This window comes from Canis aureus, chromosome 27 (assembly GCF_053574225.1).
Source record: "Canis aureus isolate CA01 chromosome 27, VMU_Caureus_v.1.0, whole genome shotgun sequence".
NCBI classification, from domain to species: Eukaryota; Metazoa; Chordata; class Mammalia; order Carnivora; family Canidae; genus Canis; species Canis aureus.
This window is the reverse complement of record NC_135637.1, coordinates 26,282,101-26,302,935: the sequence shown is the minus strand read 5'-3', so window position 1 is coordinate 26,302,935 and position 20,835 is coordinate 26,282,101. Positions and strand designations below refer to the sequence as shown.

Genomic DNA, 20,835 nt, shown 5'->3' with positions numbered 1-20,835 from the left:
CATTGGCTCACCTGGGGTCAGGTGGCCATTCTTGGACCAATTACTAGTGACCAGTGGTATAGGGCAATTAGAAAACATGGTGTCTCTGAGAACCACCTGGTTGGGCCAGGGAAAGAAGCAATTCCCAGGAAAGGTGCCAAAAGCAAACAAAAAGTTAGAAACCACACAAGAATTTTACAGTAAAGACCCTACATAAATCCACAAGAACAACACAGCTTTCATATAGTGTCTGGAGAAGTTATATTGGAGTCCACTTATGTAACTACTAACAGATTGTTCCCAATGGTGGTAACTATAGTCTTCACTACAGGTACATAAGCAACATATGGCCCCTGGTTCAAAAGGGTCATTCCTCCTCACAAAAGATGACAAGTAGAACTCTATAAATAGACTAATATCCATAGGACCTCACCTGTTCTCAGGCTTCAATGTGCATCAGAATCAAGTGGGAGTTGGTAAAGCATGTACTTTCCCAGGCCTACCTCCTCAGGTTGTTTTTTTTTTTTTTTTTTTTTTTTTAGTTTTTTTAAAAAAAGATTTTATTTATTCATTCATGAGAGACACATAGAGACAGAGAGAGAGAGAGAGAGAGAGGCAGAGGGAGAAGCAGGCTCCATGCAGGGAGCCCGACGTGGGACTCGATCCCAGGACTCCAAGATCACATCCTGGGCCCAAGGCAGGCGCGAAACCGCTGAGCCACCCAGGGATCCCCATCCCCTCAGGTTGATTCAATGATCCAGCATGGAATCAAAGAATCTACACTTCTCTATGTCTCCCAGATGATGCTAACATAGGTGATCCATGGACCATGCTGAGAAACCAAGCACCAGGCCACCTACCTGCAAAATCATAAAAATAAAGCACCTAGCATATTGCCTGGCACATGGTTTGTGTCCAGGAAATAACTCAAGAAAGGCCATGTTAACTCTGAGACCTCTGATGCTCACTCAGTCCTCCGCTCTTGAGTGTGCCATCTAGATTTCCCCTGGCCCTGTCCCCCAGCCTGCCTAGGAAAAGAGAATAAATAACAGCAGAAACATTTTCATTTTATAAGCACTTGGTTTTATTGCACAGAAGCAATTGAAAGTGGACTCCAGTGGAAAAGTGCGCCCTGGCATGATTCAGTGGCCAGTGCCCAGCCCCACCTGCTCCAGCTCTTCCAGGATAGAGAGCTCTGGGCAAGGGCTCGGCCACTCCTTTGGAAAACAGAAGGCATTCAGGAATAGGTTAAGACATCTCAAGCATAATGTGTTTCTAACTGCTCATTCATTATTGCGATCATCTGTCAATTGCACATACAGGTAATAAATGCACTTATTTAGAAAGGAGGGGGTCAGTTTTTATAGTCAAGTGTTTACATGTGGCATTCGGCATATATCACATTCGGCTACGTAAGCTATCATAACATAATTGTCCATCGCCTGGGGAGGGTTTGGGGTGTAGGGCCAGGGGACTGGGAATACCCTCTCTTGCTAACATATTGCTAATAGAAATTCCTGTTTGGTGAAGGAGGGCCCCATCATCTAAGCAGAGTTTCTTTTTATATAAAGAAAAGGGAGAAAAAATGAAAATTTGTTATGTCGACCCTTGAGCTCCTGGGCCCTCCTGAGTATCTTTGGCTGTTCTGGATAGTCCTTTCTCCCTGCCTTACTTCTCCCCCTTGGAGGCCTTGTCTTCTGTGGCCTTCTCTGCAGGCCTGCTGTCTTTTTGGTCTGTGCTAGAGGATTTCTCAGCCTTTTCTGTCTTGGCTTTGCCAGGTGTGGGGGCCTCCTTGCTGGGCTCTTCTTTGGCTGGGGCCTCTGCTTTGGGTTTCTCCTCAGATTTCTTGGCTTCTGGGGTCTTCTCCTCCTTGACATCTTTTTTCTCGGGTGCTGCAGGTGTCCCTTCCTTCTTTGGCTTTTCTGGCTCCTTCTCTGCTGCTTTGCTGGGTTCTTTGGCCTTGGCATCATCTTGCTCCTTCTTGGCCACCTCAGCCTTCTCTTTGGGTTTGGCTTCTTCCTTCACCTTGGCAGGAACCTCCTTCTCTGGGGTCACTGCTTTTTTCTTATCTTCAGTCTCTTTCTTGGCTTCAACTTTGGATTCTTTGGGTTTCTCCACAGCAGGCTCCTTCTTTTCGGGGACCTCAGGCTTTGGAGCCTCCTTCTTTGGCACCTCATCTTTCTTGCTGTCCTTCTTCTCCTCAGTTTTTGGTGTGGCTGGAGCTTTCTCTTCCTCTGCCTTCTTTGCGGGCTCTTTGACTTTCACTTCCTGGGGTTTCTCTTCCTCCTTTATGGGGGACTTTGCCTCTTCCTTCTTTGTGACCTCTTTCTCAGGAGCCTTGGTCTCTTCTTTCACAGGAGATTTGACCTTCTCTGGGGACTTGGCCTTCTCAGGGGACTTGGCCTCCTCCTTCACTGGGGACTTGGCTTTCTCAGGGGACTTGGCCTTCTCTGGGGACTTGGCCTCCTCCTTCACCGGGGACTTGGCCTTCTCTGGGGACTTGGCCTTTTCAGGGGACTTGGCCTCCTCCTTCACTGGGGACTTGGCCTTCTCGGGGGACTTGGCCTCCTCCTTCACTGGGGACTTGGCCTTCTCAGGGGACTTGGCCTCCTCCTTCACCGGGGACTTGGCCTTCTCAGGGGACTTGGCCTCCTCCTTCACCGGGGACTTGGCCTTCTCAGGGGACTTGGCCTCCTCCTTCACCGGGGACTTGGCCTTCTCAGGGGACTTGGCCTTTTCAGGGGACTTGGCCTCCTCCTTCACCGGGGACTTGGGCTTCTCTGGGGACTTGGCCTCCTCCTTCACTGGGGATTTGGCCTTCTCAGGGGACTTGGCCTCCTCCTTCACTGGAGACTTGGCCTTCTCTGGGGATTTGGCTTCCTCCTTCACCGGGGACTTGGCCTTCTCAGGGGACTTGGCCTCCTCCTTCACTGGAGACTTGGCCTTCTCAGGGGACTTGGCCTCCTCCTTCACTGGAGACTTGGCCTTCTCGGGGGACTTGGCCTTCTCTGGGGACTTGGCCTCCTCCTTCACTGGGGACTTGGTCTTCTCGGGGGACTTGGCCTCCTCCTTCACTGGGGACTTGGCCTTCTCTGGGGACTTGGCCTCCTCCTTCACCGGGGACTTGGCCTTCTCAGGGGACTTGGCCTCCTCCTTCACCGGGGACTTGGCCTTCTCTGGGGACTTGGCCTCCTCCTTCACTGGGGACTTGGCCTTCTCAGGGGACTTGGCCTCCTCCTTCACCGGGGACTTGGCCTTCTCTGGGGACTTGGCCTCCTCCTTCACTGGGGACTTGGCCTTCTCAGGGGACTTGGCCTCTTCCTTTACTGGAGACTTGGCCTTTTCGGGGGACTTGGCCTCCACAGGGGACTTTGCTTCTTCCTTAGCTGGGGACTTGGCCTTCTCTGGGGATTTCACCTCCGTTGGAGATTTTGCTTCTTCTTTCATGGGGGATTTAGCTTTCTCAGGGGACTTCACCTCAGCTGGAGACTTGGCCTCTTCCTTCACTGGGGACTTGGCCTCAGCTGGTGATTTTGCTTCTTCTTTCATGGGGGACTTAGCCTTTTCTGGGGACTTGGCCTCTTCCTTCTCTGGAGATGCAGCCTCTTCTGCTGGGGGAGACTTTGTTTCTTCTTCTCCCTCTTCTGCTTCCTCTTCCTCACCTTTCTCCTCTTTGGCCTCTTTCTCTTCTTCTTCAGTCACTTCTTCAGTCACTTGGATCTCCTCTGTCTGTTCCTCCAAAATCACGGTTTCCTTCTCTGACTTTTCTACCACTTTGATCTTCTCTTCACTTTTGACCTTTATGTGAGTGGATGTAGAGGGAATTTTGGGGAGTCCTTCTGGAAGGGAGAAAGGACTGGGGCCAAAGCCAATCCGACATTCTTCACCCTCCAGGAGTTTTCTGCAGAATGGATAATGGAACACATTACTATTATTAGCTCAGAGCAGACTGATGAGTTGGGGGTCTTCTTGAATACCCTGAAGACCCATGGAATACAATGATATAGACTTTGGTGGAGGAAGGAATGTGAATGGTAGACACTTTTAGCAAATCTTCTCAGGGTCCACCCAGAATCTGCACCCCAATGGCATTGCTCTTGTTTTATGCGGCTAGAACTGCAAATTATAATACAACTCCCCTACCCCAAAATGGCCCTCAAGAGAGAACACCTGCATTAACAAAAATTACATCAATTGTCCCTTAACTAAAACATTCAAGAAAAAGGTAGGAGCCTCAGCAAACAATTCCACATTTATAAATTTGGGATTAATAGGTCTTAGAATATTCCCATTGGAATTTCAAGGGTCTCCAGTCACCTTATATTCTCATCCTTTGGGATTTAGGAGTAAGGGCAGCAGTTTCTACTCTTTCCAACTCAGTTGGTATGTGACTTCAGCCAACTCACTCAAACTCTTCAAGCCTCAGTTTAGCAAAAAGAGGATCATAAGAGTCCCTACCTGAGAGGGTTGTTTCAATGAGATAATGAATAAAAAGGAACTGGCAGTGCCAGCCTCATAGGAGGTATAGGGGTTACCCCTAGAGACCAGTGCTTTGCAAATTTAACAGCATACAAATCCCCAGGGATCTGGTTAAAATGCAGATTCTGATTCAGTAGATCTGGGGTGGGGCCCAAGAGTCTGCCTTTCTAACATGTTTGTGGAAGATGCTAATTGTACTAATTGCTAATTGGCTCATGGACCACATTCTGACCAAGATTATAGACTGGACCCAAGAGATCCAAGAGTTGGGAAGTGAAGGGTCACTTGGCAGTAACTGGGAGGGGTGTTCATGGAGTCAGCTTGCTCCTTAGCAAGAAATTGCTAAGCTGGGAGGTCTCATGGCCTTCTCCTGGCTACCATTTACTGAGAGATTTCTCTATGACAGCTCAGCCATACCCAGATTTGCTCTGGAACTGGATTGGCTCCTCCTTCCCACAACCCCATAACAGGAGTACTGTTATCATCTCCGTTTTATTTCCCCAGGAAAGAAAAACTCAGAGAGCTAAAAAAAAAAAAAAAAAAAAGCCAAGAGAGTTGTCAGGGCCCCTGACAACTCAGGTGCCTCATTTCCCTCCAAAGTAGGCCTCTAGCTGGTTGGATTTCGGAAGGGGTAAGGAATGTTGTTATCTAAATCACTGGCAGAATGAAAAGAAGCCACTCTTAAGACTTCTGTCTCTCAGAAAGTAGAATGATGGTTGCCAGGGCCACAGGAAAGAGGAGTGGGGAGTAATTCTTTAATGAGCACAGGGTTTCAGTTTGGGAAGATGAAAAAAGTTCTAGAGATAAATGGTGCTGATGGTTGCACAAAAATATAAATGCACTTAATACCACTGTACTTAAATAGGAAATTTTATGTCATCTACATTTTACCCAAAAAAAAAAAATTCTTTTTTGTTTCTAAGACAGGCAGCCACCTTGCTGGGAATCTGAAACTCAGTGCTTAACTTCTCAGAAGAGTGCAAGGACTCCCCACCATCCCAAATGCCCCCTGGCCCACATCACCTGTAAGCGGCAATCTCAATATCCAGAGCCATCTTGACATTGAGCAGGTCCTGGTACTCTCGGAGCTGGGCTGCCATCTCCCACTTGGTGTTCCTCAGCTCAGTGTCCAGCTGCTGGATGGCCTCCTGGGGAGGAGAGGTCACACACACGTCATGTGCCAGCCAGTGCCTGGCCCTCAGCACCAGAGGAGCTAGGGTACACCATGCAAACCCAAAGCAGCCCCATTTATGGCTCCATGTGGGCCAACACCCACCCTGTCCCACCCTGTGGGAGCCTCATTCATGGATGTGGAAACTACCTGGAGCAGAAATGCTGCTGTGTGTGGATACAACCTCAGCCTGGGAAATGGTTTGGAATGAAGCACACCAGCCACCAACAATGGCTACCACTGGTCAGTGGGATGACGGGCAAAGATCTCTTTATAGACCTCTTTAAGCACAGAAAACATTCAGCAAGAACAGAGCCTTGTCTGCTTTGACTCCTGATGCTCCCAAGCACCTGCCGCACAGTAAGGGCCAAGGAAACCCCCTGAGGCTGAGGACTGTAGCCGTACACAGAAGCACGCTAAATACCAGTGGAAGCTTCTCCCCTGTCCCCAGGCTCACTTCATGCTGCTGAAAGTAACCATTACGCAGCAGTAACCATTACGGCCGACTTTTATTGCTTCCTTTTTGCTTTTTCCATTTCCTAATTTACCCACAATCACCACATATTACTTGCATAATAAGTTCTTTAAAAGTGTCATATTCTTTTGCCCACTGTCTTTAATGGAAGGACTCTGCCGAGGCCTTCCCCAGGCTATCCATGCTCACAGACACTGGTTATTGTTTACCAAAAGTTCACCATGACCAGACCCTGCAGAGCAGGCTCACACTCATCTATGAAAAGTTTGTCTATCTCTTTAACCTTCACAGCTCTGCAAGGTGGACTTTTATTTCCCCCATTGCACTGAAGGAATTCAGATTCAGAGAGGCCACTAAGATTTCTGGGGCCACTAAGCTAGAAAGACATACTGGTCCCCCTTGCATGTCTGACTGACTGCAAAGCCCACAGTCTTCACCACCACAACCCTGCTGATAGAGGGGCAGTGACTTGTCCAGGATCACCCGACCAGGGAAAGTAGTCTGGGTCTCTGCCCCATCCCTGCCCACCTGGTAGGATGCGATGTCAGCCTGATGACGGTCCTCCAGTTCAGAGCGCTGCCTCTCTAGTGAGTCCTTGGTGCCTTTGAGTGCCTCCAGCTCTGTGGTCCTAGCCTGCAGCTGCCGGCGATACTCTGTTATCTCCTCCTGGGCTGAGCGCATGGCGTCTGTGTTCACCTTGGCTGCCTCTGATAGTCGGTCCAGCCTCACTGGGGGAGAAGGGGACAGGGCACAGAGTTAGACACATCCACATCTGGATTTAGATTCTAGTGCCCAGATCCAAAAGGTGACATACATGGGTTGAAGACCTACTGAGTACCTGCTGCCATCTTGGATTCTTAACCCACCCTCTCCTTTATGATAGGCAAATTACTACCGCCCAAGGCCAACTAGTAATAAACAGTAGATTCAAATCTAGCAGTCTACTGGTTCCAAAGATCAGACTGTCTCCACCAGTTCAGGATCTGAAGCCCCACAGAGCAGAGGAAGCCCCCATTTCTGGTCCTAATACCTGGTTTAGCTCCCCAGCAAGGGCTAGCAGTGCTGAGAATTCAGATGTGAAACTTGGCTCACAGGGCTTAACTCTGAGCTTGTGGCTGAACAAGTTAATGAGCCTGTGACCTCTGGAGGGATGAAGGTGCTCTGAGCCACTATGTAGCCATAGCCCCTTCCTTACAGGCTTTGGCTATGCAGAGTCCAAGGTCACTGCAGAGTCTGGGACCCACGTGCCAACTTTTCTGTCCCTTCCCCCACCTAGCTGCGCATTCTCTAGCACAGGAGTCTTTGTGTCAACAGCAGCCACACCCTGGACCATGTGAGCAATGGAGACATGGTCCCAGAAGACATTCTGGGACCAGCAGAGGTCTGGAGACTAGTCTACATCTCCTGAAAGTGAGGGTCCTGAATCCCAAGATAGTAAAACCCAGGACCTGAGTCTTGGGAGGGTGAGGTGGGGAGAAGGGAAGCCAGCTGGGTGGGCCAGAAGTCCTGGGATGGCTTATCTATGTAAAGGGCAAAGCCCAAGAGAGCAGAGAGGTTTGCTCTGGGAGAAGTCTTGCTGCAGGGATGGGGGAGGAAAGGTTTTGCTACTGCAAAGGAGAGGAAAAGTAATGGGAAAAACCATGCATCCAAGTCTCAGCTTTCCTGGCTTGCCCTACTCGTGTTGGCAAAAACTTAGAAACCATCAAAGTGGGTGAGGATTCTTACCCATGGGGACCACAGACCTGTTTAAAAATCCCTGGAGCCTCTGCACACTCTCCCAAGGAAAATGCAAGTTATACACAGTTTTAGGAAGGATCACGTAGCTCTCCCTCTCCCCACCCCTAATAAGAGGCTCAGCTGGTCAAACCCCGACCCTTTCAGCCCCCCAAAATGAAAACCAAAGAAGGCAAGCTTTGGCCAAGGTCACCCCGAAGCTGCTAGGCATAGCTTCAGAGCTGCTGCAGCTGCAATCTAGCTGACTCAGGGCAGCATGGAGTTGGAGGAGGGGGGAACTTGAGAAGCTTCTAGCTTCTCAAGGGGAGAGAGGACATTGTGGGGGCCACCCCAACCTCATGCACCCATTGGCTGGGGTGATGATCCCTCTAGGGGAGGAAGGATGTGAGAATCCCCCACTGGGGAGGAAGCTGATAGGGGTCCAGACAAAGGGGTCCTCTGCAGAGTGCAGGCAAGGGGATGAGCAGGGTTGGGCAGGGAAGGTATGTTACTTTGAAGGGCAAAGGGTCCCCCGTGCCTGTAATTAGAAGCTGGCACCGCTCTGGAACTGTAGAAGGAACCTGATGGAAAGGGGCTCAGAGTGGGGTTATCTAATACTGGGCAGGGGGAACAGAGGGGACCCAAAGTTGCAGGACAGATAGAAGGACCCTGGAGTAGGGCAGCCAAAGGACAACCCTGAGTTGAAGGATTTCTCCAGACACCCAGAGTGAAACTGTTATTTAACGAAGGGGAATGTTCTTTGCGGGAGGAAGCTGAGCAGCACGCCCTCCAGCCCCACCGCCTTCGGAGTGCGCCCGGCCCGACCAGCAGGGGGCGCCCCCTCCCCCACGCGCCTACGAACCTCGGAACCACTCCTCCGACTGCAGAGTGCTCTGCACCGCGTGGCCTTCAAGTTGCGCGCGGATCTCGCGCAGCGCCGACGTCACGTCGCACTTCAGGGCGTCGCGCGCCTCGGCCTGCGCCTGCGCCTGCGCGGCGCCGCAGCCCTGGATCTGGCCGAGCAGCTCGCCCACCTCCTCCTGGTGGTGACGCCGCAGGTAGCCGCACTCTTCCTGCAGCGCTTGCGCCTTCTTCTGCAGCTCGACGCGCGCCGCCTCGGCCTCTTGCGCAAAGCGCGCGAGTGCGCGCGCCGCCGCCTCGGCTTCTTCCCGCTGCCGGGCCTCGTCGTCTAGGCGCTGGCGCACGTGCGCAATGTCTTCGAGCAGGTGCTCCTGCTCCAGGCGCAGCTGGCCGCGCGCCGCGCCCAGGCGCAGCACAGCGCCGCGCATCTCGCGCACCTCTCGCTCGTACAGCTCGCCCATGGCGGCGCGGCCAGCGTGCTGCTGCCGCAGGGCCGCCGCCTCGCCTTCCAGGCTGCGGTTGTGAGCCTCGAGCTGCCGTACCTTGTCGATGTAGCCCGCGAAGCGGTCATTCAGCGCCTGCAGCTGCTCCTTCTCGCTGCGGGCCGCGGCTGCTGCCACCACGCAGCCCTCCGGTCCGTTGCTCAGCGTGTCTAGGGAGTCGGTGCTTGAGGTGGCTGCTGCGCCACGGAAGCGGCTCGGGGAGGCCGACACGGAGCTCACGGATGTCCGCGCCCAGGAGTGGAAGCCACTGGATGAGCCGGCGGTAGAGCGCGTTCCGCCCTTGCGGGCCAACGCGTAGTGCAGGCTGCCGCCTCCATGGAGCGGCGCGAACGGGGCGCCCAGCAGCGCGTCCGCGCCGCTGAAGCTCATCATGGCCGGAGCAGGTGCGGCCGCCGGCGGAGGGGGACACCCGAGGCCGGGACGGGGCGGGCGGCACTGCGGCAGCACGGGGATGCCGGCCTTTTTATAGCAGCCCGGTCGGGTCCAGCCCCTCGGCAGTTGGGGGGGCGGGGGAGGAGGGCCCCGCCCTCTCTGCCTCCTCCCCGGCTGCCCGGGCCGGGCCGCTCCGCTCCGCCGCAGTGAGAGGGGCGGGGCAGGGGGACTCAGGAGTGAAGGGGAATCGACGCGGCGTCGGTGGAGCACCCCGAGGTCGGGTTAGCGGGGTGCACTCCTGGAGTGGAACGGCTGGGACCCCTGGGTGCGAGTCGGAAGACTTTGCTACTGTGTTTGGAAATAGAGAAAGGGCCTAAAATGGGGAGAGGACAAGGAATCTCCGTGGGAATAGGGACAGAGTGTCTTTGGGATGGAGCGATAGGTGACTGTAGTCAGATTGAGGGGACCCCTGAATGAGAGGGGGCACGAGATTTTCCTGAGAGTTAGAGAGGACCTCAGGATAAGGGGTGCAGCGTGTTTGGAGCTGGCCCGGAATAGGGGAGGGAGCAAAGTTATCCTAAATAGACTCATGGCGGATGCTACAGAAGGTGACTGGAAGTACACTCTTTCCCTCATAGCTAGGAAGCCACCAGGAGAGAACTGCAGCTGGCTGCAGAATAGGAGAGGGGGACTTGGAGTTGGGAAGGGCAGCAAGGCTGCCCTGAATTGGGGTATGGGAGACACCTCAGAGAAGGAAAAGAGGGAAGTCAGTGGTCTCTGTAGTATAGAAGGAGGGAGACCCTGCAGCTGGCCCCAGCAGGGAGGGCCCTCAGTGAAAGAGGCAGAGGGGCCCCCTGAATAAGCAGGAGGAACGTGGGCTGTGTGAGGGTCAGAGAACCCAGAGTGGGGGTCCTGTGGGGACTGGGCATGAAGCTGGGGAAGCTAGCACCTGTGTGGGGTGGGGGGAGTGACAGGTGTCCTAGGAGTCATTCAGGCCAGGGTCTATACACTCTGAGGTCAGCTCCACAGTTTGCTGGCCAAATGACCTTGGATGAGTTGCGGACCCCATCCCTGTTTTTCCCATCTGTACCAAGAGGGGGCCTTGCCCTGGGATAGGCTGCAACTAGAGACACCCCCACCCACCACCCACCCGCCCCGCTCTCCCCCTCCCCTGGCAGCTTCTGCTTTGGAGGAGTCTCTGGCTGAACTAGGGAAGGAGAACCCATATACTGTCCATGGATGTGGCAGCTGCTTTCCCACAACTAGGAAGTCCGTCTTTCTCCCCCTTTCCTCCTTATTTCCTCCACTTTGACTTGTCATCTCTCCCCCACCCCCAGAACAGAGAAGTGGATGCAGCGATAGGCATTCTTTCTAACCCCCAGTGAAGTAGTGGGATGCTTTCAGGGCACCCAAATCCCTTATGGAGGGTCAGATAGAAAAAGGGTCCCTGTGATTTGAGGTGCCCTACAACTGCTGGTGTTATACGACATCTTTTTTTTGGGGGGGGGGCTTTCATTCTCCTGTGAAATGCCGGGGGGGGGGGGGGGGGGCCTGGTCTGGTGCTTCAGCACCAAGGACAGGGCCTGCTCTTTGTGGAGAGAGAGGGGTTAATCTCTGCCTTTACCTTGGAGGGAGAGAGGAAGGAGGTAGGCAAGTGTGCTAAGTATAAGAACTGAGGAGGGGCGATGAATGATCCTGCAGGGTTACTCTGGGAGCCGGGAACCCAGCCTCTCAACCTTCTGGTAAGGGGTCCATTTCCCTGTTTTGTATGAAATTCTCCCACATACACACTCTGCTCCTCCTTCGGGAGATGAAAGGACCCCCACAGTGTTTTTCTGGGAGGGAGTCTTGAGACTTCTCTCTCAGATCTGAGCCTCCCTCAGGCAGTTATCTCAACCCCCACTGCACTTCCAGTTTACACTGGTTTTCCTTCTGTGGGATTCCCAGGATGGGGACTGACAGATCACCCCAGAAAAGACCTCTGCCAGTTTGTTTCTTCTAGCCCTCTGCCTCATTCCCAGACCCCAGATTCTAAACAGACCCTCAGAGATGAGGAAGTGATGGTGCTGTCCCTTTAACCACGTTTTACGGGAAGGAGAGTGTGCTGGGAGAAGGAAGGAGGGGGAAGGGAATTTCTGGTTCTGAATGGAGAAGCAGAACATGATGAAGCATTTTTCCCCCCACTTAAAGATCCAGTCATGAGCCAGTTTGCAAGGGGCAGAGGGGCTGGTTTGCAGTCAGTGCTGGGAGGATGGAGGTGAGTGACTGGTCTGAGACTTCTGAGAATGGGATCTAGGGGGGCTTAGGCAGGGTCTCCATGCTCTCCTGTGGCTCCCCATTTACTTGTCATTCGGCTTGGCATTTTGCCAGGAGAACCTTGTTCCTTTGGATCTTTTCAGTCATCTGCATAATGCAGATACATCCTCTGGGTGTAGGATGGCTGGTAGGCAGCTAACAGTAATAGAGTGGTGAGAAGTGCTCAGTAAAAGAGGGGAGGGGGCCAGGAGGCTAAGATGAATTCTGTCAAGGTTGGGGGGGTGCACAACCAAGGGATCATAGCTCCCTGTGGACTCCGACCAAGAAATCCTAAACATGATTTGTATGGCTGGAAAAATGACATGAGGATGGGAACCCTGAGTTCATTCTCCCAAAGGGCCCTTCTGACTCACTTCCAGGAAGCCATTTCTGGCCTCCTTTACTTCCGTATTTAGTTAATTATCCCCTCCAAGGTCTCTAGTGCTAATCCACCACACTGCATTTAACCACTCCGGGGCATCATTGGTTGAATGAATGGATGGATGAATAAATTCCATCAGTTCTCAAGCCAAACTTGTGGTCTGGAGGGAACTAAAAATGGTTCTGTCCTGAGTCTTTGGGTCTCAAATCACTTTCACCTTCCTCCTCTCAATTCTTACCATTTGGAAATGAGTAGAATAACATATTCATTCATTCATTCATTCATTCATTCATAGAATAACATGTTCATTCACCACCCATCCATCCATCCATTACATGTTTACTGAGCACATGCTATGTGATAGGCACACACAAAACACTGAGGTTACAGAATCCCGTAAACCTCTAAAATTGTCTCCTTGGAATAAGGATTCTTAAGTCCTTCCCAAATCCTAGTCCACTATTTCCCAAGGCACCTTCTTGAGGATAGTAAGTGTTCCTTTAAAAATGAGAAGAAGAGAGGGGTTTCATGGGTAAAAGAGAGTTAAGTGGGGCTCTTGAAGCAATGCTTGTAGCCTGGACTTTGCAGTGAACACTGAAAATCCCCCAAAGGTGAGTGGAGTGTGTTGTGTTGTCTAAACTTGTTTGATCGTAGGCCTTTCTTGCCTCTAAGTGTTTCTCATGATGACTCACATTGAAGGACCTACTCGAATTGGGCTCTAGCCTGTGTTTTCCCTGGCCTGCTATCTGAGCTCCTGTGGATCATGTCTGTTTTTCTTCATAAGAGACAAAATCATGAAAAATGAAAGAAAGAAAGAAATGAAAGACATTCATTAAAAAGGCTATAATGAAACTAGAAAATTGAATAACAATTTTAAGTAAGCTCTACGTGCAACATGGGGCTTACATGACCCCAAGATCAAAAGTCACATGCTCTCCTGACTGATCCAGCCAGGCACCCCTGAATAACAAAATTTTAAAGACTATTGAAAAATATAAAATACTTGAGTACATTTTAACTATGTGTAGATTCATGGCACTACTGTGCAAATAACTGATTTTATTTTGTAGATTGTACTTACACTTGTCTCAAAGTCATTGTTCATAGTCTTACACATTTTTTTGGCTTGCTGATTCATCTCACTTAGCATCACATTTTTTCTTTTTTTATGCTAAAATTCCTTCCTTCATTGAGAGAGATATCCATTCCCCCACCTGGGTGGCTCAGTGGTTAAGCATCTGCCTTTGGGCTCTGGTTGTGATCCTGGGGTCCTGGGATCCAGCCCCACATCAAGCCCACATCTCCAGGAGCTTGCTTCTCCCTCTCCCTCTGCCCCTCCCCCCTTCTCATTCTCTCTCTCTCTCTCTCTCTCTCTCTCTCTCCCCCTCTCCCTCTCTCTCTCTCTCTTTCTTTCACTATCTCAAAAAAAAATCTTTTTTTTAAAGAGAGGTATACATTCCCAAATACTAGAATACTTATTTGTAACTGAGTTTTGTATTGCATTGTGAAAGCCTTCTCTACGCTGTTGCTTGTTCTTGGTATATTGTCACATGTCTTGATAGACATTCCAAAGTTCTCTGGGAAATGTCGGTTCAAAATTCTGTACCACTGTATAGACCATCATAATGGCTACAGTTTATATTATATATAAATGGGAGCACTGGAGAAAATGGAAAAATGAAATCAAACTGTCAACTAGTTGGGATCCCTGGGTGGTGCAGCGGTTTAGCGCCTGCCTATGGCCCAGGGTGCGATCCTGGAGACCCGGGATCGAATCCCACGTCGGGCTCCCAGTGCATGGAGCCTGCTTCTCCCTCTGCCTATGTCTCTGCCTCTCTCTCTTTCTCTCTGTGTGACTATCATAAATAAATAAAAAAATTTTTAAAAACTGTCAACTAGTTGATGAAACTAAACTATCAAACCAAACTATCAACCAGTTATTTTTTTTAATCTTTTAAGGAAAAATTGCCTCACAGCCAATTAGTTATATGGTGAAAATGCTTGCGGCAAATAAGCTTATGGCAAAACTATCTAGAACCCCTGTGAACCCCAAGGTTAGTGCTCTTCAGGAACAGGACTGCGGGGATCCCTGGGTGGCGCAGCGGTTTGGCGCCTGCCTTTGGCCCAGGGCGCGATCCTGGAGACCCGGGATCGAATCCCACGTCGGGCTCCCGGTGCATGGAGCCTGCTTCTCCCTCTGCCTGTGTCTCTGTGCCTCTCTCTCTCTCTGTGACTATCATAAATAAATAAAAATTAAAAAAAAAAAAAAAAAGGAACAGGACTGCGATGTGAAGGATAAAGCAGTACAGCTCTCCATTAACATCAGCTGAACATTGCTGGCACTTACTTCATTCGCTCCACATCTGTGGGATTAGAACCTGTGTTGAGCACTGGAGACTCTAAAGAATGAGACCCCAATGCGGGGAAATCCTCCCCTCTCTGCCCTCCCCTGCCCCCCATCCCGGCATGTATACAGCAGAGAGAACTCAGCTACCACTTTCTCCTTGGTACCTCCTCAAACCTTCTTCACTAGGCAAGGATTATTGTTGCTATTTTATAGATGGGTAAACTGAGGAAGTAGGTTGCCTGAATTAACCCAGTGATAAAGCAGAAGTGTCTCAAATCATCCAGGACTAAACTGGTGTTGGACATACAAGGTGGAAACTCATTTCTCTGGCCCAGTGGATCCAGATGGCCTAAGACTGGAGGAATGGGATGCACCCAGAGAGGGAACAGGCTGGGGATGGGTCATCCTTTTTTTTTTTTTTTTAAGATTTTATTTATTTGAGAGAGCAGGAGTGAGGGGTAGGGGCAGTGGGAGAGGGAGAAGCAGACTCCCCGCTGAGCAGGGAGCCCAATGTGGTGCTGGATGCCAGGACCCTGAGATTATGCCCTGAGCTGAAGGCAGACACTTAACCAACCGAGCCACCCAGGTGCCCCTGCTGGGTCATTCAACTGAGAGTCCCTGTGACTTGTGACCCAATGTCAGCATATCCTTTATGTAAGGGCTCACCCCCAGACTTGTCATCATTGTGTCTCCTTACTGGGTAAGAGCATGTGATCACTGTTTAGGGGTGCATTTGCTGAACTCTTCATTCTCTTCCTGCTTTATTTTCCTCCACAAAATGTGACCTTTTCTCATGTTAAATATTGTATGAAAACTGTGACTGATTTAGCATTTTGTTAAAAGTGAAATAATAGGGCAGCCCCGGTGGCTCAATGGTTTAGCACCGCCTTCAGCCCAAGGCATGATCCTAGAGACCCGGGATTGAGTCCCATGTTAGGCTCCCTGTATGAAGCCTGCTTCTCCCTCTGCCTGTGTCTCTGCCTATCTGTATCTCATGAATAAATTTTAAAAAATCTTTTAAAAATTGAAATGATAAATCATAGAACATTCTGTGTCTTCAGTTTATATTTTTGTATATGTGTGTATGTATGTATATGGTGGCATGGGATGTAAAGTCCATTACCAGCTATTATTTAACTAGGGTTGCATTGTATTAAATGACTCTTGCTTGAAAATAACAATTTATGGGACGTCTGGGTGGCCCAGATCAATTCCTGCTTCAGGCTCCCTGCTCAGCAGGAAGTCTGCTTCTCCCTCTGCCTATATCTCTGCCTCTCTCTCTGTGTCTCTCATGAATAAATAAATGAAACCTTTTAAAAAAATAAAATAATTTATAACATTGAAACTTTGAAAAAAAAACAAAGTGACCTTTTCTAACATGGATAGTTCTTCTCTCTCTTATATTTTCTTCTCCCAGAGATTGTAAGCTTCATAAGGGCCTGATATTTGTCTATTTTATTCTCTGCTGCTTTCCTCGGCACTTGGAAAAAATGGCTGGCAAATGGTAGGTGTCTAACAAGTAGTTGTCGGATGGCTGAGCAGTCCTGCGGGCCAGTGAGCGTCTGGACATTTCAGCACCAGATATCTGGACAGCTCCCAGCCGCCGGGGCCCTAGGAGGGAGGCCTCGCAGGACGACTGGGAAAGGCTTGAAAGTGTTCCGCACCACCCCCCCACACACACATACACCCAAGCTTGGAGCCTCTCCACCCCAATTATGTGGTCACTTTTGCTGGGGCTATAGCCCTTTCCACTCCGTTGCTTGCAGACTCCCCCAGTATTCTTTCCTTCCTTTTTGATTTCAGCAATTATTTGTATATATCTATGAAGATTACTTCTCAGCTTTTTGGCTAAGATCAAATGTATCTATCTATAAAGAACTGAGCATTTCTCTTTCTCCTTATCTCTCTTCCCCTAAACTGTGCCCCACATTCTCAGACTCTCCTGGCCCTGTCCTTTGTCCACTCCTTTCCCCTTCCTCTCTCCTTCCTTTTCCCTGCATCACATCCCTCCTCCTTTCCCCACAATTTCTCTGTCCTCTTTATCTCTCCCCTCCTCCTCTCCCTCCTTAGGGATGTCCTATTTTTTGCAGGCTTGATTTATAGTAAAGGGAGGCAGCCTCCCTTCCCCTACTTCCTTTTTGAAAGAAACAGCAAAACTGCACGTAGTTCAGTTTTGAACTGAACTACGTGCAGTTTTGCATAAGCTTCTTTCTCCTAGTGTCCACCCACAGGTTAACCACCAGGGAACTGGCTCACAACTGATGAAAGCCTGCAGCAGGCCTGCCTGCCTGCCTGCCTGCCCACTTGTCTGTGCCCTGGGGTGGCACCAGTTGGGAAGCTGAATTCTGCAGCAAAGATCATGGGCTGGTGGGTGGATTTACTGATCCACTCTATCTCCAGTTCCCTTTGTGGATAATAATGAATGAATGATTTGGGGTTCTGGTTCCTGAGACCAGGAGTGAGGTGATTCCTCAGTGAGGAAAGGTGGTCTTTCCTAAGGGACCAGTTCTAGCAGCTCAGTCAGGTTTGCTGTGTTACACATGCTCCAGAGCTGCCATATTCTTGTTACCTAGAGCCAGAAGCTACCCGACAGTAGGAATGAAGGAATCTCAGCTAAAGAGGGAAGAAGTGCCTTTGATTTCACCCCTGGCCTTGCTTATTCCTGTAACCCTATGATGTAGATAGATACTATTACTGTCTCCATAGTCTGGGCACTGGAGGCTCAGAGAGGCTGAGTGACTTGCCCCAGGATACACCCCTAGAAAGTAGTGGAGCTGAGATTTGAACTCAGGTCTAATAGATTCCATTGCAGCAGGTATACTAAACTATAGGTTTGTAGGTATACTGAACTAGGTTCCTATAGGACCACATAGGAACACTGCTTTAGAAGTGGACCCAACACTTTCCCAATGCCATCACAGCTGGTTGGGGCTTTGCTCTGGGGGTTCCTTCTGTCTCCGTGGTGGAAGCAAGGGGTATTGAGAACTGGCATTGTCCCTAGGGGAGCAGGCCTCCCAGGCAGTACAGTTAGGAAGTTAAAATGACAGCCAACTCAGCTTTCTGGATGACCTGACCTCAGGAGAGACTGATAAGTAGAAAGCAGACGTGGAACCATGATTGATGTTCACAGTATAGATCTTGAGTCATCCGGAGAACAATTTTGGCAACCTCCATGTGGTGAGCACCTGCCTGCTCTGTGGTGGCCACCTACATATGTGGTGTCCACAACAACTCCACTAGGTCTGCAGGGTATCCTATAATACAGAGTAGAACATCTAGGTCATACAAAGAGAGTGGCCTGCCAAGGTCACAGAGCAAGGTAGTGGAGGGGCTGTGGCTTACACATAGGCCTCTTGTACTTTTCCCAGTTTCCACAATGGTTCTCAGGGGGAAAAAAAGTTCAGTGATGTTTTATATCTTTATTCCAGTGAAGAGGCAGTACATCGGTACACAGATAATTTTAGAAGATTATATGCCAATGAACTTAAGTTGGGGGTATGGGCTTGAGGGAAGAACTATCAGTTGGATAAAAGATCCTTCCTGATGGTCAGTGTTGGCAGATAAATGAGGCATTGCTGGGCTTTAAAAGAGGCTCCTGCAAGTGGGCATGGCCCTGGGCTTGGTGAACATGAAACTTGCCTTACTTGGGGGCAGCAACACCCTGGCCCATCCGTCTGCAGTCAGGCTGCATGAAGACACACAGGAACCACCCAAAAGCAGCAAATGCCAGCAGGGAGGAAGCATGCCAGGAAAGTTTCTGAAACCTCTTCCTCAGCCCTGAGCCAGGCGCCTGCCATTGACAGAACACTGTGGAAGCCCAGACAGGATCTGGACTGGGGACTCAGTAAAAGCTCTGCTGGGTGCCTGACTGCTTTCTGGCTTCTGTAGAGGTTAGTGGTGGGGGAAGGAGGAGACAGAGCTGACTTTGAAGTCTTTGCTGTCTTAGAGGGGAGTTAATGGAGATAATGTGCTTTTTATTAAAATTTAAAAAATAATTCTGCTTCAGTGCTGGTCACCAATACATACTCCCAGGCTCAGCCAAATCCTCAAGTCAGAATCTCTGGTGGAGGAGCCTGGGGATGTGCATTCTGAGCCAGTGTCCCTAGAGCAGAACTGCCTTCAGGTGTGTTCTCAGCCAATCTTCCAAGTTTACTGACTGAGCTCCTGCTCTTGCCTTTTACACACATTCTCTCATCGAGGTGTCACCATCCAGTGTAAGAAGCTCTGGTAAGAAAATTGAGGCCTGGAGAGGTTAAATCACTCACCAGGCACCAAACTTTGAAGCCTGTCTCTAGAAAGCCACCCTGTCCCCTTTCTATCTTTGCTCACGACTGGATCTCTCCTAGGAATGCCTTCCTGCTTCATCTCTCCAATCTGAACCTTCCTCCTTCTCCATATGCCTTGTGCCCTGCTCATTACTTAAGCATATGTCAGGGTCTTAGATGATGGCATGTGCTAGAGTCCTTGGTGCCTGTGCCTTCTGAGCTGTGGATGCAGGGAATGGTCTTTGCATCTGGGGCCCAGGATGTGTGTCGCAGGTGAACCAACCGTGGGGACATAAACACGTGAGGCAGATGGCAGGACACAAGGATGTGCCCTGGTGGTGGCTTTGGAGGGGTCAGGAGTGGATGGAATGGGCAAAGGGAACTGGTATGCACTCCCCTGCCCACATCCCGCTCTGCCCAAATCTCTTATGCTGTCCAGGGCCGCCTCCAGGGAGTTCTTGATTATGCCATATTCTCTTTCACCCTGAGCTACTTGTCTGAAACCCTTTCCCTCACTCCAGAATTCACTCTCTACCCCTGCCTCGTTTAACTCTTTTCTATCCTTCAGCTATTTCATGTTACCTACTCCTTCAGGGACTTTTCCTAACCCTCAAAGTTCTGATAGCCAATTCCTTTGGACTCCTACAGCCTCTCTGTCCTTCTGACATTCTAGCCCTACCACATTCTAAAGGGTTATTTGCTCCTAACGGAACTGTGAGTTCCTACAAGGGGAAGAGCCATCTCTCTCTCTCTCTTTTTTTTTAAAGATTTTATTTATTCATGAGAGACACACAGAGAGAGAGAGAGAGAGAGAGAGAGAGAGGCAGAGACACAGGCAGAGGGAGAAGCAGGCTCCATGCAGGGAGCCCAACGTGAGACTCGATCCTGGGTCTCCAGGATCACGCCCTAGGCTGAAGGCGCCGCCAAACCACTGAGCCACCAGGGCTGCCCGAGCCATCTCTTATTCAAAGTTGTTTGTTTGTTTCTTTGTTTGTTTGTTTATGGGAGGAGAGCATGAGCACACAGAGGGAGAGGGAGAAGCAGACTCCCCACTGAGCAGGGAGCACGATGCGGGGCTCTATCCCAGGACCCCGGGATCATGACCTGAGCTGAAGGCAGATGCTTAACTGACTGAGCCACCCAGGCGCCCTGAGTCATCTCTTAATGTTGCTTCCCAAAGATCCGGTACCAGAGTAGTAGCTCAGTGAAGTTTGTTGTATGAATAAATGCCAATGGATGGTGACTTCCTATGGTCTCTACTCCACCTTATGCATCTAATTATAATCCACCTTGGACTGCATTTCACACGCCAGAACCCTGGGAAGCCAAGCTAAATGGCCTCAAAGAAAGGAGGAAGAAAGTGAGGCCCAAGTCGTCAGTGGCAAGTCTGACTCCCAGCCAGTGGTTTCACTGTAGCTCCCAGCTGCTGTTTCTGGTTCTGCAGCTGGAGCTCCTCAAGGGCAGGAACCAAGACTTGGACATTATTTCCTGGCTTAGCAGGGCGATTTGCCTATTATCACAAATATTGTCATTTACTGAGTGCTTACAAGGTGCCAACCCCTTTACATGCATTTTTCCCACAGTTGGCAACTCACAATATACACAGGGAAGGCAGGTACAATTATCCCCATATACAGATGAACAAACTGATGCAAGGTAGGAACTGCAAATTTATCAAGGTGCCTTCTAGTTCCTTGCATAAGTGTATCCAGTTTCCACTGAAGCCTGACCAAACCTGTCATCAAACCCATTTTCCGGGGCAGGAAACCGAGGCCCCAGGACTACGGAGCCGATTCCCGCGCCTCCAGATTGCTTGGCCGGCGATCCGACTTGAACGAATCGCGCTGGCAACAGCGCTCCCTGCAGGCGGCGGCGGCCACGCCCGCGTCGCGGTCAGCCCCGCCCCTCGGCGCCGGAAACGCCCGAACGCTCCCACGGCCGCCGGAGATTCCCGAGCGCTCCTCCAGCGGTCCGGGCTCCGAGTAGCCGGGCG

The 20,835-nt window shown here is 50.5% G+C and overlaps 1 protein-coding gene across 1 annotated transcript; it reads right to left on the bottom strand.

Annotated features, from left to right (window-relative positions):
* Positions 1-1,039: 1,039 nt before the first annotated feature.
* NEFH (neurofilament heavy chain) lies at positions 1,040-9,628 on the bottom strand. Its single transcript, XM_077874238.1, has 4 exons — positions 8,680-9,628; positions 6,633-6,832; positions 5,482-5,606; positions 1,040-3,880 (listed from the first exon to the last, which is right to left on the bottom strand). The coding sequence occupies exons 1-4, from the start codon at positions 9,551-9,553 to the stop codon at positions 1,648-1,650; spliced, it is 3,432 nt and encodes a 1,143-aa protein (XP_077730364.1). The 5' UTR covers positions 9,554-9,628; the 3' UTR covers positions 1,040-1,647.
* Between the last annotated feature and the right edge of the window lie 11,207 nt (positions 9,629-20,835).

What these genes read in the sequence shown, in the direction of transcription:
- NEFH (XM_077874238.1), bottom strand. Translation starts at nt 9,553, where the DNA reads ATGATGAGCTTCAGCGGCGCGGACGCGCTGCTGGGCGCCCCGTTCGCG. An exon ending in GTCGGAGGAGTGGTTCCGAG is followed by an intron (nt 6,833 to 8,679) that starts GTTCGTAGGCGC and finishes CTTCTCCCCCAG; the next exon opens with TGAGGCTGGACCGACTATCA. An exon ending in ATTGAGATTGCCGCTTACAG is followed by an intron (nt 3,881 to 5,481) that starts GTGATGTGGGCC and finishes TCCATTCTGCAG; the next exon opens with AAAACTCCTGGAGGGTGAAG.